A 17,507-nucleotide genomic window follows, 5' to 3' on the forward strand; every position below is an offset into this window, starting at 1 on the left:
GATGGAAGAAGAGTCACTTGGTGTCTTGTGGGAAGAAATGGAAAAAGATGAATTCTTTCATCAAATGTTACTTTGAGAAGAAAAAGAAGAAAAAAGTTTGTAATGTACTACTGTAAATACTTGATATTACAACTTATTTTAGTGAAATAAAACACCTCACCATGTTTGCATTTATGCTGAGATCAGAAAGTTTCTTTATTCCTATTTCTTGATCGCTTGATAAACAAAGTAGCCAACATGAGAAGCTAGGATTTTCTGATACATTACTGCTGGCTGTGCTTTTCTCTGCCTCTTGCTTCCTTTCCTTATATTCCTGTTGGACCAGGCTATTTGAAGGATTAGGATATAGCCTTCTGTTTGATGATTTCCACTAGTACGTGAAAAGAAAGGGAATATTAAAAGATGCTATTCTTTGACTTACACTGAAGTTCAGACTGCACAATCAGAGAAGCAGCTGAAATGTTTAAAATAATAGCCTTGTTTTCTTCAACTCTAGCACTTTTTTTTTCCTCCCTAGGACAACAGAAAAAAATAGAGAACTAAAAACTTTATGAACTGGTCATCAGTGATGATGACCAATTAAGGCAGCAGTAATCTGCATTCTCATCATACCTAACTAATACTGCAGACCTGGCTTCTGAGGTAGGTCCTTCTCGACATCTGCATATTCTAATGCAACGGCTGAAGTGTATCATGTTTGACATCCCTGAATTTTATCAAAGGAGATTTTTAGGCAAACTATTAAATCACTGCAGCATGCTGGGCAAGTCATGCCTCAGCTGCATGCCTGCACTTTCCCTCTTCTCCCCCTACCTCTGCTGAGTAGGTAATAATGATACCTACATCCTCTGTAAAGTGATTTGGAATTTACTGATGAAAAGCACTTCAAAAGCTAGGCACCGATTGTATGCACCTCAAGTTGCCTCTGTGATCATCTGAGAAAAGATTACTCCCACTAAGTAAAATATTCAATAAAAACATTTTTTGACCAATCAATCCTTTTGATGGTAGAATAGTCCTTGATGAGTAAAGAATTGGTTCATGTTTTCAGACAATAGTCAATCATTAGTCAAAACTTATTACTCTTTCATCTTTACTTAGTTTCCCGCTTGCACACCAACTACTGTCAAGAAGAAATATTTCCATTAGAAAACTCGAGGCTAGGATAAGATGATTTTAATCGGGGTTCTTTTATAGCTGCTAAGTAAATACAGTGATCGCCAATCAGTCTGAAATAAGTAGTCAGACTAATGTTAGCCTTCTAACAACACTGGGGGCTTGCCCACACAGGTATGAATTTACACTGCATTAGCTACGTTAATTTTGCTTCCCACATAGGCACTCCTGCTGAACAATATACACAAAATTTTATAAGAGGATTGTTTTCTGTGTACAGAGGTTCAATGCATTAGACCACTGAGAATTTCAAAGGTCAGTAGAAAGCACTGAAATTGAAGCTTAGATTCGCAGGACAGTGAGGATGCTGATTCTCCATGTGAGATACCAGTGCTAGAAACCTGGTGTGCTTTAAACTCACACCTGTGCAGGCAGACACTGTTACAAGGCTCACAGGAAGTCAATAAATTCCCCATGATCCCATCCTAGGTCTTGAGGAATGAAATAAAATAAAGCAATTGCTTTTCGAATGTTCTCTTCAAAATAAAACTGGCTCTATTACTGCCTTTTGTATAATGAGCTTGACTGTTTTATCTCTTGGCATCAGATGCCACCACAGAACGGTGGAGAAGCTTGTAGGTCATTTATCATATAAATAATGTAAAAATCTCCTCAAAACAACAAAAAAAATAAAATAGGGTGTATGAAGCAGAAGATTCTGGTTATTTGGGGCACAAAGAAAGGAAATTCCTCTGGATAGGTAGAGAAACATTTCTCTGAGGCAAGTAATTCAGCTGCTGTTTCACAGTAAATGTTCAACATTAAACTTTTTGTTTATATAGATGTACATCATTAGACTCATTGAGCGCTTCACAAAATGTCACTATTGGCAATGAAAGGATAAGATCATGATACAATGGAGGGTCTTTTGGCACCAAATGTGTTACAAAAAATATAATTTCTATGTAATATTTAGATGTCCTAAAAATTCATTCTCTCTGGTGCCTAAATACACATTGTCATATAAACAAGACACTGATATGGCTCATCTGAAATCTTGGAGAGTATTCTTATTAACAACTGATACAAACATAACCTTAACATTTTCTGTGTATGCAACTTTGAAACTGAATTCTGGAAGTAACTGTTATCAGAGCTTCCATGAAAACTTAGCTTAGATGTTGCTTGTGAGCAATAACACAATCAATTAAATTAGAAGATCTGTGTAGATTCCAAATTCCATTTAGGAAAATAATTTAATTATTTTATATCAAATTTGGGACACTCTATGTTCTACATACTACTTTTCCATTAACATTTGCGATTCAGGCAAATCACTAACTTGATATGAAGGAAGAAAGTTGAAGGAATGGCAGACAGCACCATTCATGTAAACAGTTTTCTTTGATCAGCAATTTTTGTTCCGAAAAAAAAAATGGTGGTGGATTACATTTTCCTAACTCAGAGGTCAGAGGGTCTTAGACAGTGCATGTTGCTACACTGAATTCATAAGGAACATCATTTGCTGTGCTTGCTGGTGTTACTTTTCATTTTTTATAGTTCAGACCCCAAATAAACTGTATTTTATTCATTAATAAGTTTTGCATTTCTGCAAAATAAACATCCAGTACAAAACGGACTTAATGGAAATAGATACCTATTTAAAGCAAAGCAAATATATTAAATATTATATATAATATGAGGATGCGTGTAGTTATATATATTTATATATTTAGAGTAAATATGGTATATAAAGCAAAGTAAATATATAATTTATATATTTTTATTTGATTATGGTGCTGAAAAAAAGTTAGAGTTCTGCTGTCAGGTAAGGAGAAAGAATTTCCAAACACCATGGAGACAAGTGGAGTTGTATATTGCTCGGGTATAATTAGGTCTATGATTCCTGTTTCAGAAAGCTGGGATTTTTTCTAACATAGGAAGCTTAGCAAGTAAAACAAAACAGAACAAAACACACAAACAAACCACAAATAAAAACAGGAAGTTAGTTGAGGCAATACAGAAATTAAAAAGCACAATGGAAGTGACAAGCATTCACAGTTGGATGGATTTTAGTATTTTAGAATAAGCTAGTACAAAAAGAGCTAATAATGGGGTGTTTTTTGTTTATTTGTTTGTTTTCACTGAAGAAAAAGAAAAGAGTAGCAGCCTAGGGTTTGGTGGAGCTGAGAGTTTTATATAAAAAAAAAAAAGGAGGAAGGTGCATCCATGCACAAGTAATGTACCCAAAATAACTGGAGAAACAAACAAGCAAGCAAGCAAACAAGCAAAAACAACAGCATATGAAATAGCTCAAAGAGAAAAGTAAGATCATACAAGTAGGAAGTGTTTGCAAACAGCAATGATAGAATTTTGTAGGAAATGCAGAACTTTATATAGGAATGCCTGGAGTTTTGGTCAAACATTGGACTGGAGGGGGGGGAGAGGCATTTAAAGGGAGCACGAAGTTCATGATCAGAGCAGAAATCTCTTGATAGCAATCACAAGGCAGACAGAATTGAGATGAAAGACTCAGTGGACTCATACTGCAGAAAGGAAAATTCCCTGTCAGAGAAAAGGGAGAATCAGCTACAGGGAAAGAAAAGGGAAATAAAAATTTAATTTCAAGTTGTTGTGCAGGTATGAATGGGAAATTGAAGCAGTTCATTAGGTACTGAGATTTGAGAGAAAAGGAATTTAGGCTCGATATTGTGTATTATTTGCAATAATAAGGGAATAGATAGTAGAGGCAAAGGGAGAGTCTATCCTGAATGCAAAAGCTAAACAGAAAGGTCCATTTATGAGTGTCATTCAGTAACACTCAAAAAGAGGATGCTCAGGATAAAACCTAGTCTGAGACCTAGTAGTCATTGGCACACAACTCTGTGGATCCCACAGTTCTGGATCAGTTCCAACAGTGGATCCCATTGCTTTGGTGTTAAAGTAGAGAAATACAGGAAGCAACTTGGATGCCCAGGCAAAGGTGTGTCAGGAGCACAGGCTGGCCCTCAACTGAGAAGCATGAGTGTGAGCCCAGCCTAAGTCTTGTGACATCTCTGTCACATTGCATGGATGCCATGGGTACCTTTGAGCACCTTCAAATAGCACTAGAGATATATTTAGGTACCTGAACTTCTTTTTAAATGTGTACACACTAAAATACATCTGAGAGGACAACTTGATTTTTATTTAGAAGTCACACTTCTGTTTAACCAGAGTGCTTTACAAAGGAGGGTAAATAGCATGAACTGAATGGCAAATTAAGCAATTAAAACAGGGTTTGTCAGGTTCATATAATAGGACAGAGGTGGAATTGGTGTCAGAGTTTGTCTTGCCTGAGTTAAAAGGTGACAAATCTGACACAAACACAAAATGGAAAAGCGTTTCTTCTGCACATAGCAAGGAAGAAGAAAGGTCATTGACTGCATTTGAGGAGCAAGCATGTACACTGCTTTACACCAGAGCCTTACCTCCAGAGCTACTGCTCCGCTTTTTCCTTGGTGGGGTACCTCATAAGCCTCTATTTGCTGCTTTGTGAGTCGGGCTAGCTTCTCTGCGAGCTCCCGCCAGTATTTGCCAAGCTTCACAGCCGAAGTCAAAATGATGGTGTCCTGGGTAAGACGTGCCACTAATCCCTGGCAATCTATTTTCAAAAGTGCCTGCAACAATCATTTTCATTAGTGTTCCTTCACCAAGGAATTTCCTACAAACATCATTATAATTTGTTTTCGCAGCACTACTCTGCAATTTTAAGCAGACAGAACAGCTTCCCCTCCTCAGGTTTTACTTTCCCCAAAAGGTATTGTCAATAATTTCATAGGAAAACTGCCCATAAACTTAAGAAAAAAATTAGTCTGGCATTCATGTGCTTCAGCATTCCAGTGTCACATGGGTGCTGCCAAGCTCAAGGATCCTAAAGGAAAAATATTTTTCTTCAGCAAAAAATATCTGGGACATCAAACTGAGCTTCTTAAAGAATGACATGGAACTTAAAAATGAAATTAGAGCACTCTTATACTAAAGTGTGGTCCTTGGTTTACTTTTCCAGAAAATCATTGATTACAATGGCCAGTACCCTTTGATTTACTCCCCCACAGAACCAATAATTTGCTGACCATTTCACAGAAATGCAAGCATTAAAGTCTTCATTCCTGTATGCTAAATGATCTTCCAAGAACAAACAAATTAAGTGTTTCCAGCAGTGAAGCCCTGAAATGAAGATATGTTGTGTTGTCCTTTCTTATTTGCTTACACAAGAGCTAATAAAAAAATACGTAAATAGTTTTTTTTCCTCCTTAAATTAAAAGCAGAATGTTCCACTGTAAATACTGACTTTTCAGTACAAGATCAAGAACCAAACCCAGAAAAGCTCCTTAGTTTCCAGATTTTCAATAAAATATCAAGCATTTATCTATAAAATAGATATTTGTAAAATTTAGTCAAAAAAAAATAAAAATCCTCATTGTAAACAGTAGAATTTTTGGTATGAAAGATGTCTAATATAACTTAACTAATTAGAAAATACTGAATATGGATCCCAAACTCTCTCATGCTACTACCTGTCTAGAATAAAATACTGAAGTTGCTAACAAGAAGCAGACTATAGTGTACAATACCAAATCCCTTTACACTTCAGCAAAGCGTACACCAAGCTGTTCAGTTTGTCTTTGATCTGATGAGAACCAAGAACCTTATTAGACATGAAAACAGGAAATTAATTAAAATAACTATTCAGTAAATTCTACCAACAAGTAAGATAAAAGATAAGTCTTTAAGTCTAGCTTTAGAAAAACAGGGAACTGTTTTTGCATTTCATAGCTCATAATCATATACATCTCAAAAAAAAAAAAAAATCTTGTTAATTTAATTGCACCCTACTTTTTGCCTGTTCTGGTGTGACCCCTTCATATCATCATATTCAATCAAAAGTTTGGATCATTTTCATTTTTAACTTCTCCCACCATTTTTTGTACAGAGACAGCAAGCTAAACTGTACTTTGTACTTGTTCAGTTTTATTTCATTTAGTGCAGGCTTAGGAATTGTGTAAATCACCACTGCTGCCAAAATTTTCTGAATCCTTTTGCTGAAATTGCTGTCAGTACTTCAAAGAGAACAAACTAGTTATGAGAAGCACACCCTGTTGAGGTTTGCAATTCACAGGGACAGTCAAAAGGTTTCAGATGAAAGGCTGAATTCACGTATTTTTAAAACATGAATTTTTAAACACACATTTTTTGTTTACACACACTTCATCTTTGAATGAAAAACTTAATTTTCTTTTGTCCCTAAATATACTAGAACACTTTCAGGCAGAGCCAAGGACAGTATTGAGTAATCCTGAATTCCAAATTAGTGTGCACGCAGCTCTATGAGTAAATTTACAGGATTTAAATTAATATTTATTTTATTATTAAATATTTTAATTATTTGCAGGCAAAATAATATGCTTTAAAATGCAACCAATAACCTGGAAGCATTTAGGAGTAAATCATATAATTCACATGTAACAGTACTGCATCAGGTAGAAGTTGTTCAGTGGCTTGCAACTGAGGCCCATGAAAATATGTATTAAAATACTTTTATTACTGTCTTTAGGTAGCTACAACATTAACTATGAAGTTGTCATGTATAGAATGAAAATGTTGTCTTCAACAGGTGGGTCATGATTTCCTTGCTTTAAAAACATAACGCAATCTTAGAGATGCATATTACAGCAGATATACTAATAATAGAGTTCCCAAACTACATGGTTGCTAATTGCTTCCAATTGGGATTGTGAATTACTCAGGGAAACCGTTTACCATGATCATGACTTCCATGACAAAAGAGAACTATTTCAATCCTGGCCTTTTTTTTTTTTTTTTTTTAAAATAAGTAATCACACATGAGCAAGGCTCCTGGAACTCTTACAGAACACTATTTAGAATGAATTGATCGTAGCATTTTTTTTCATGAGAATCTAAATGTACTTTCCACCTATAGGTATCTGCAAGTTTCAGTAATATGTTAGGGTTTGTAAAGAATCCTATAGAGGTGCAGAACAGCATTTTGTTGTTCATACATTACTATAGAGTAGCCTGTTGGCAGTATATTCCCAATAACCAAGTTAGTTCATGCAATACTTACAATAATGAGCTCATAAAGGAATAGTCTCTTTTTTTTGTTAGCATGGCAGTCTTCCTTTAGCCTCTTCACAACATGTGCAACTCTGTCTGATTCTTTATCACCATGTGCCTCATTAAAGTCATCCAAAGACATATGTGAATATCCTAGCATGTCAGACAAAGCTCTCCAGTCATAAACACTCTCTGACACCGTAGATAAAACTACTGAGTAGATATAAGTCAGTTTTTTAAATGGCAATACGATTTGTTCAACAAGATTCCTGGTTGTTAGCTCACTGTCAGTAGTGTCCATAGCTTGCTCTTTAGAAATCACTTTTATGTTTTTGCAATGTACCAGACCAATCTTTTTTCTGAGAACTCCTACATACCACTCCTTTATTTTAGTTTGTCCGATGGCTTTTACTTTATCTTCACCAAGAAGTGCTATTGTATCCCCTTTAAAATATTCTAACAAATAGTCAATCTTATTTTGACGTAACACAGTTTTCAAAGCCACTCCATAAGTATTAACATTTAAGATTTTGTCTTGAAACTTTGGGTATTTAACTGTTGGTATTAAAAATAAAGGTGCAGACTTGATTTCTTTGCGTTTTTGTAAGCGTTTTGGCCTACTGATAATTCCACATAATTTTGGAGCTGGATCAGGGGTTGTAACATGGAACTGCATTACTTGGCTACTTCTTAAGACTTTAATCTGAACAAGAAAAACAAAGAAATGCATCTCCCTGCATCCTAGCATGGAAAACAGGAATTGGTGTCGGACCATTTCACCAGTTTTCAGTTGCTCCTCTTTGATATTTTTGCTTTGGTCTTCCATCTTTACTTCAAAATCTGGATCACAGGATACCAAAGAAATGTTTAGATCCTGGGGCTTTTCCAGCAGAAATGTATGTTTTCCCCACAGCTGAAACACAACAGGAGGCATATTTTTCCCCCCCTTTTTTATATCACAAATTGTAAGTTTTCCTGGAATGTAGTTATGACCAAACACTGCAAAAACTGTTGTAAAAGATGGATGAATATATTTGGGACCATAAATTCCAACTGAGACAGTTCTATGAACATAATCCCAGACATTAGTGGCTGGAGGCTGCAGTTTGTTTGCCTGGACTGCAATCACTGCGTACATCACATGACTTAGGTCTGTTAGTTTCACTTGTATGGTATCTTGATAAGTGTAGCAATTCTCCAGTTTCTTAAAAGGTCCTTCTTTACTGAAACTAAAAAAACACACAATATCACTCATAACCTGGCTGAGAGGATCATTCTTCACTTGAGCTGCAACTTTCACCTCTAGGAAAATAGCTTCCTTCGTGTTGAGGTTGCTCAGCGTGAGTTCTATCAGAGGACTTACAGTGCTAGACAGCTCATTGTTAAATGACGAGGGAGGATTAAGAATAGCTCTTAAACCAACTTCTTGGAATTCTCCAGGTAATACGTGACCCACGGGGATGTGAACATTGATATCAGAGTCAGGTAGCTGAACTGAACCCCCTTCATGGTTCAGTTTACAAACTATATGAATGTCAGTAGCTTGCGTCTGTGCCCATCCAGGACTATGGCTCATGGCTTCTAAATCTAGGCAAGACCGAGTCAGCTGTCGGTGATTCAACCAAGCCATCTTGTAGGCTTCGCGGTCATTTTGAAGATATGTAATGTCTGAAGTTATAGTTTTTTGAGGTATTGTCTTGCAAGGATTAAATCTTCGGTTATCAATAATATCCAAGAAGTCAGAGACACTCTTGGATCGTCCAGATCTTCTTGCTGAGGTCTTTCTTAGAAGACAATCAATATCTAGCTCATCACCTGAGGAAGCCAAAGAATCCCTATTGCTAGAAACTTTAGAGAACAAATAGGGTTTTTCTTTCAAGACAGAAAGGTATTTATTATTTGCATTTCTATTGGAAGCAGCTATGTCATGTACAAAAGGGTTGGAGGCTGACAATTCGTTCCAAAAAGGATTGGTCTTGGAAACAACATGGGCATGTTCGAATAGGTCAGACCAGTCAATATCCAAATCCAATTTACTTTCATTGACATCTGTTTAAAAGAAAAAAAAAACAGAAGTATTTCCTAAATCACAGAAACTTGGCACATTTCATTCATTTCTAACCAATACTCTATTAAATTGATGACAGGTGACTAAATTTATCCCCCTAAAACGCATACGAATCAAGTCGTTAAGGAACACATTTATATATTTCTTCTTCAGGTCTTTAAAGAGCATCAATATTGATTTCTAAGCAACATTAAGAATTTTGTTAATAAAAAAAAAAAAGTGTGCAAATGAATTAGTGCTGAAGGATGTAAAGCATCATCTGCAAGGTGCTGATCATTACCAACTCCTAGAACTATTAATTGGCATCAAGTATACTAAGGTACCATAAGCTTTAAACCCTTACATTTCAGTAATCTTTGGCCTATTACAAAATTTCATGCATTTCTTTCCTTCTTTCCTTTTTTTTTCTCTATAAAAAGATTAAACAACTACTGTTTCAGTTTTTGAACACCATAGACAATACAGATAAATGCATTATTCAGGATTCCCTTTCATGGTAGTGCACATGCATTTAATTGATAACAGCACTCTTACAATTCATCTCAGTCTTAGTGGAATTTGTTACACTATCTCTCCTTTTAAAAATTCATTGGTATAATTTATGAATTGCACAATTTGAAATTGAGAGAAATGTTTTTGTGGCTATTAGTTTTTGAGATTGCACTTAAAAAGGCAAATAAGGATACAAGTAATATTTAAATATGGCTTCTAATAAAAATACTCATTACTAACAACAATGTCTATTTGTTGTGAATATAAGTTGCCTCAAGTCTATATTAATAACAGTTCCCAAAAGCTGGTTTATAGGTTAAGACTCATTCTTCCTGCAACAAACAGTGACTGAAACTTTTTATGCAAAAGTTTTTTGTCACTAATAGTTTGCCACTATTTTTCTATACCATCCCTTCTTCCTACATCCTTACAAATAATTTTAATGTGAGAGGGGAAAGACAGTACTGCTATTCATTCAGCATACCTACATCCTTCACTATTACACTACCCATAATAGCTTCCACCTTCTCCAAAATTATTAATTACTGCTCAAATGTAGGAATGACAGTGCACTCAACCAAAAAAAAAATGCTGAAGCATTTGTACTTTTTGTTTCCAATTTTTCATGAACTGTGACAAAAAGCCCAAACAGTGATTTTTTTTTTTTTTTCCTACAGTTCCAGAAAAATCCTGAGTGAGAAGAACCAAAATGGAATTTATCTGGAACGCTGTTGGCGGGGTGAGTGAGCCTGGAGACAGCTCCTGACCTGGGCTTGTCCAGGAACACCAGACTGCTCAAGGGCCAGCTGAAAAGGCTTTTCATTTCTGCCCAATGTCCAAAAGCTTTCCCTGCGTTGTGTTGCTATTACAGTAGAATCGGTTATTAGAAAATAAAGTAAATATTCCCCAAAGTAACATTCTATAAATATATATGTATTAAAAAATGAAAATAAAAATAAAATAAAAATAAAAACACTCCAGCCTTCCCCTTCCTAAAGGGTATGTATCCACAGAAAAAGTCTGAGCTGAAAACTCTGGCAGAGCCCAGATTATAAAGCTGGAGTCTTTTCTCATGCCAAGATAACAGCACAGGTTACTGAGGTGCTGTAGGTTAGCGAAGAAAAAATTCCTACTCCCCAAATTGCACAGCAAGTGCCAGACCCACTGTTACTCACATCTCCTACTGGAAGAAAGCTAAGAGAAGTTCTATCTTGTCTCTTACCTTTTTGGCTAACATATCAATGAGATTAAAGTAATTTTGTTTTAACTCAGGTTAATAGCTGACATTCAACACAATTTTCTACAGGCTAAAACTCAAGTTTTTAATCTGGACTAGCTCCGAAATTATCCTTCCAGATTTCTGGTATTTTAAAGAAACCTTAAATGAAAGGAGCTTGGTTAACCAACATATAGAATTCTAAATAGAATTTATCCATGCAAAGTTAATGGTTCCAGCAATTCCTCTCAACCTGCCTGACCCACATTTATTATAACAGGGGACTTGTCTTATGCTGTCAAGTTTCTCCTAGAGAACTTCTTGACAACTTCTTGCACTCTGATTCCAGGGACATCCATGATGGCCTGGGTAGTGCAAAACAAAAATAATACAAGCAAACAAACAAAAAACCTCTGTTGTGCAGGGATTTACAGAGTAGCTGTAAGTCTTCACACTATCAAGAGCTTTGCAGAAGTACAGACTTCAGGTGGAAAGCCTTAGTAAAGAAAATAACAGAGGATGCATACTGTAGGTGGCTGAAGGCGTCCGGTCATCCACATCAATCAAAGTCCCTTCTGACCTGCTCCGAGGAATCTCTGAGTTATGGAGGGAGGCTGTTCCACTACTGGAAGTGTTTTCCTCCTAGGAAACAGTTAAACGTATAAAACATTAGCAAATATGTAACTTGAAAAAGGAGAAACTGATGAATAGTTGAGCTTTGCTCCTATGATGGGATAAATGGAAAAAAAAAATCCTAAGTGAAGTTATGGTGTAAGACTGAATTTATGGAGTCTGCCCAAGAGCATCATAATCCCAAGTGTGTCTTACTATTTAATTTACAGCAAAAATACCAGATGCAACAGTCATAGTACAACGCAGTATCCCAGGTCCTGGCGAAGTCCAATACGTCACACAACTAAATGTCTTGCAGTTGGAACTGAGACGATTATACAATAACTTCCATTCTGAATGTCTTGAATAAAAACTTAATATATAAATAAAATCACAGAATGTTAGGGTTTGGAAGGGACCTTGAAAGATCATCTCGTCCAATCCCCCTGCTGGAGCAGGAACAACTAGATTAGGTCACGCAGATCATCGGGTCAAATAAACATCCAAAGTTTCTAGACAACCTTATCTAAAAACGGGAATTAGAAGGGGAAGATCTAGGTCCATTCCTTTCTCTGTCAATTGATATAAAATATTTCTGACCCCTTCTGCTTTATTATTCTTCCTACGCTCTTCCCCGAGTGAACATCAGGTCAGATTTTCCTGTTAGTCTGTACACGCATAACTTAAAACACACTTCCAAGAGGTGCATGTCAGCACAGCAACAACCTAATAAAGGATGTTCAGGTCTCTCCTCTTCTCTTCTGGTTACAAGAAGTTCTGTTTGATTTTGACAACATTTGCATATGGCCACACGAGAGCTGTAAACCAGGTGCTGTGGTTAAAAAAAAAAAAAAGAGTCAAGAGCAAACCCTTCACAAAGGCAGGGCACGAGGGACATTCCTCTAAGGCAAGTGACAGGGAAATGAACATTTACAAGTACTACTGCTTATTGCTGTTTTCAGCTGCCCAGGAAGAGGAATTGCAGGCCTGTGAAGGAGTGTTGGGTATCCTATGTGCCAAAGTTACTGCATCCCAACAGTGGAAGCTGGAGGAAATACAGTCTTCTAGACCTCTTTGTACAGGAGAGTTCATTAAATCTGTGCTATAAACCGAGATCACTTGGTGAGTTTCCAAGAAAACTCTGACTGTCCTTATACATACTGGGGTTGTAAAGGATGATTACCAATAAACACATGGAGACATATGGATTTAAAGCTTTTTTTTTTTTTTTGTGGTGCATCCACAGGATAGAAAAGCTAGCTTTGTTCAGGTGTCTGAAATATTGCAAACTGCCACTTCTTTAGCAGCAACTACAGCCTGCTCAGATCTTGATTAAAATGAATATATATATATGTGTGTGTGTGTGTGTGTGTACTGGGCTTGATTTTTTTGTGACTGTAAGAAAAAAAGAATTTTCAGTTACAATTTTAGTAGGTGAGTTATGGGAAAAAGGAAGCATGCATTATATCAAAGCATTACTGAATGAGAAACTGGAAGCTGGCTGACTGTTTCCATTGTGCACGGGGTGATGGTTGAAGACATGATTTTTTCTGCACTACAGATGTAAATTGGTACTTTTTATTCTTACCACAAGGGCTACATTCAGCAAATGGCAATCTGTTCAGATGTGGATTTGTACTCAGGCAGGATGCAAGGCTGATGTCAGGCTAAGGCTGAAAGTTACCCAGCAGTTTTGCTGTTGCAGGGCAGTAAGGACTTTCAGGTTCCCCTGTTGCCAGAAACCTCAGCCTCTGGCCTTAGTAGGTCTAATTTCAGACGGCAGTGAAAGCTAGCATCCAAGACTAATAGTTTGCAGCTTCTGGTACTAATGCCATACCAATGCCAAACTGGAACTTAAAATGCCTCCTTCATCCCAACACTGTCATCCCAACATCTGACATCCCACACCTGTATAAAAATGTCACTGCTCCTTCCATTTGCAGTAAATGGCAGTATTTTTGACAATTCATATCCATTACTACAAAGAAAGTGTTTTGCATTGCTGCTGCAACTCAAAATTTGAAGAACTGAACACATATTAGCATGCAAGATTTTCAGACTTCTACATCACGGACTAGGGTTATTTAATCACCAGTGTAAAGTATCCATAGTCTAAACTCCCAGTAAGTGTACAAAAAAAAAGTTCACTTCTTACAGTACCAGTGTATGTGTTGCCAGCACTGATCTCTGACTGATGATTTATCGATCAACTGACATATTAATCTAAGAACAGTTCTTTAAACAGTTAATAAAAAGCACAAGTATTTCAGTAGCTCTGAGACGTGGGAGGCAGTAAGTAAAGATGAGGAAAGAGCACACAACAGTGCAAGTAGCTGCAGAAAAGCTAAAATAGGAAACCCTACGGGAAGGGGGAGGGAGAGAAAATGAAAAAGAAAAACAAATCTCGTACACAGTGGGAGTATATTGACAGAGACATGACAACAAAATTGCATATAGAAGTTTTATACAAGCTATGAATTTCTGCAAATAGAATAAGCCATTTCCTAAAAGTTCCCTCTGGGAACTCCTTAAAACCTTTAGCACTAGCCTGGCACAAGGACAGAAGAGGGGGATACTGAAAAGGAAAACTACTTTCAAAAATAACCACCACCCCCCTCAAGAAAGCATTCCTTGGTATTTGAGCATGATGAGGGAGCCCCTGTGATTTAGGCACGTCTTCAGGCCAGCCAGGAAGAGGAGGAGGGAAAAGGGACAACATAGATGTTTCTGTGCAAAAAAGATGACCACGTTTTGTCAGAATGCCAAGGGATGTGGGAAATGCTGAGGACAAGCTGTACACATGCTGTGGGGTACCAGGAAATGTGCCTCCTGAACACAGTTAAATGATCTGACTGCAGGCTGGATCCTGTCTATTCTGTGTTCCAGCCTTAGTGCTGTAAATGCTTAAATCCCCAGTGCCTTTGTACAAGACCTGTAAAATAAGAAAAATCTAATATTCCCCCTTTTTTCCATGGTTAAATTCTATGACAAATATAGCACCCTATCTAAAACTTTTGATGGGGCAGCCCTATTAATTAGGAACTTACCTGGGAAAATACGGAAGAATGATCACCCACAAGAAAGGAGAGATTAATGCATGTGGTATAGAAAGCCATGCTGAGCAGAAGTGAAGAGGGAAGTTATGAAACCCTTTTGCTGTGAAAAAAGAGGGAATTATGTACAGGAAGAAAGAGAAGCTAAGCTTTTCATTTGCTGTAGCTACCAAATAAGAAAGATGTAACCTGACAAGTACTTAATCATACAGAGAATTATTTGAGGGAGAGTATGTCAGCTCACAGCGTGAAGTGAGCAGGAAACGAAGAAGTGAAGAGGCTGGAAAGAGATCAGCTATGAAGGTGACCAGTGAGTGAACCTGAGTGAATGCTGAGAGACGTGGCATTTTTCTGTATGAGGCCAAGAAATAGCTTGCTAGGTGCAATCTGCTTTTAAAGCTCGGAGTGCATTGCGTGACCCATAGGAGCAGGGAAAGCAGGACCCACAGTGCTTCTGGCAAAAAGCTGCAACTTGGTCACAGAGGAAGAAAAATATATTAGAGGGAGAAGAAAGCTGCAGGTAGAACAGTTAAATTTTCAGAAAAGCCAGGAGACAGACTTGCTGCAAACTGCATTATTGCAGCATGCAATGCCTCTAGAAAATGTCTTCCAGGTCTTATAAAATTTGAGTGCACTCCCTCCCCTCCCCGAGTCTACACCAATGAAAACATGTCCTGCTGTGCTTTAAATAGTGGTAAGGAAGAAAACAAAAAAGCCTAAAAGCAAACACTTCTCCACTGCCTCTGCCCTCAAAACCAAAGACATTCCTTTGTGTTTTTAAAAGATCAACATCCCAGAGCAAGACACTAGCAATATGCCTTTCGTTCAACCTTAGCCCTGTTTGCCCCTCTCCAAGAGCAGGCTGTATTAACAGCAGAGCTCTGCTGTGGCAGTGTCACCCCATGGACTTGCACACACACACTGATACTCAGCCATGTCATTATTCACAATGATTCATGGCCTTTGTATCCAGAGGAGGAAGCTTTGGCATTTGCAGAGACAAGAGAAGCAACACAAGCAGGTGATAGAGATGTGCTTCATTCCTCAGGCTCACTCAGCTGTCATGTGGAAAGATGACTTGCTAGGTATATAGGCTGAGTTATTAAACATACAAGTTTACTTCTGAAAAGGAAGCAAGGCTTATTCATCAGAAGATTAAATACATTGTTCCTGACCTGACCAGATACTGAGTATACTGAATTATTTAACTTCCATTAGATGCAGGGAAGAAAAGGATTTATAAACAGAAAGCAATTACAAAAAAAAAAAAAAAAAAAAAAGGAAAGAGATGGTTTCAAAAGGGTCTACACATCAAGTCTAAAACACTGCCTGATCTCAACAAATTAACATGTTCCTAACTGAACATCAGTTACAGTAATGGGACATATTTTAATGGACCCTTATTATTCATGATCTGGAAGAGCTTTACACAGCTCAGAGATTGGGGACAGGTTGTTAGATACGAGTTTACCAATCTCTGATTACAGGGCTCGACTGTGATACTGTAGTGCAGTCAATGGTAGTACAGGACAGCAAGCAAAGCTTTCAGTTGAAGTGATAAAGTCTTTGACTTACTCTCTTAACCTGATGCATGTGAGACAGTTAAGGATTGCATCCATATCTCTTTTGAACTGAGACAAAAGTGGTTTTTAATGTTCCAGCTAAAGAGCTCTAAGTCCTGTGTTACCTACCTTACTGATACTTAACAGCAACCTCAGTGCTTTAGTGCAACCCCCTTACTTGCCACTTTGTCTATAATGATAGTGAGGTGTATATATGATATACGTACTAATTTATTCCAGTGTTAAATAGTTGACTATGTGATACCTACTTTTTCAAAGTTCTGGCAACTTACCACTTTGTCGGTACTGCAGATCTGCTCACGTTCCTTTCTGAACTCAGGGTTTAAGGTTTCTGCAGACCAAAACATCTCTCTACAGAGATACTTGTAACTAGTGTAATCAATGCTTGTAATACTTTGTTTGAGCTACCTTTTAAAGGGTAGGGCTAGTAGACTTAGCACAACATAAAAATGGGACCTGAAGTGGGTCATTCTCTCATTAGATTTCCACAACTTCACCAATGCTTTTTTTAACCTCTGCTTAGCTCTGTGCTACCTAAGACTCATTGCTTTACAGCCAGTTTGGAGAATACTATGCAAACAGAAATGACTACACTCCCTCTACAAGAGAAGTACCCTTTCTTTCCTCCCACACATCTACGCTTCTAAAATTGTTTGTAGTAAGCATAAGGGCTATGGTATTTATTTTTTATTATAAACCTCACATTTGGGAACACTGTTTTCCAGAAGCCTCAAAAACACACATAAACCTTGATGTTGTGTTTTGGGTTGTAGCTGCTGCTTTGAAATATAGTAAGGTTTCTCTTCAACATTAGGGAAAAAAAAATGTTGCCTTCCATCTGTATCACTAAGTAATTTTTTAAAGAACTGAAAATGGAAAGTAAGGATGCCCTTAAAGTTCCAACTTTGTATTGTTAAGTTGTTTCTTCTTTTTGCTGAACAGAGCAACCAACTTTGCAAGTTTATTACCTTAATTGTTCTATAAACTCATTTTCTTACTACTTCTTGAGAGCCTTTAAGGCCAATAATAATTTTAAAAACCACAATGGATTCTCACTGACCATATACAAACATACATACTGTGGAAGCATTGAGTCATACATACATGGGAAGCAAGGAAGTATTGGAGGTACTGTGAAAACAGTCCTAGATACTTGACAATTTTTGACAAGGTTTGTAAGTACAAGATACCTCCAAAATACTCGTTATATTGAGTATTTTTCCCCTACTTTCTTCTTTCTAATAAATAAG

The 17,507-nt window shown here is 37.1% G+C and overlaps 1 protein-coding gene across 2 annotated transcripts in view; it reads right to left on the reverse strand.

Moving 5' to 3' along the window:
- MACC1 (MET transcriptional regulator MACC1) overlaps window positions 1-17,507 on the reverse strand; it is a 36,905-nt gene that overhangs the window by 7,442 nt on the left and 11,956 nt on the right. Inside the window, exons 1-4 of one of the 2 annotated variants that reach the window (XM_080577846.1) lie at window positions 14,669-15,872; window positions 11,537-11,651; window positions 7,244-9,282; window positions 4,587-4,775 (exon numbers count right to left, since the gene is read on the reverse strand). In XM_080577846.1, coding sequence (XP_080433972.1) covers window positions 4,587-4,775; window positions 7,244-9,282; window positions 11,537-11,651; window positions 14,669-14,737 — 2,412 coding nt within the window. In that variant the 5' untranslated portion in view covers window positions 14,738-15,872. Of the gene's footprint in view, window positions 1-4,586; window positions 4,776-7,243; window positions 9,283-11,536; window positions 11,652-14,668; window positions 15,873-17,507 lie in introns of those variants that run through there. The other variant, XM_080577847.1, reaches the window with a different exon arrangement.

This window comes from Anser brachyrhynchus (assembly GCF_964034855.1).
Source record: "Anser brachyrhynchus genome assembly, chromosome: 2".
Classification (NCBI taxonomy): Eukaryota; Metazoa; Chordata; class Aves; order Anseriformes; family Anatidae; genus Anser; species Anser brachyrhynchus.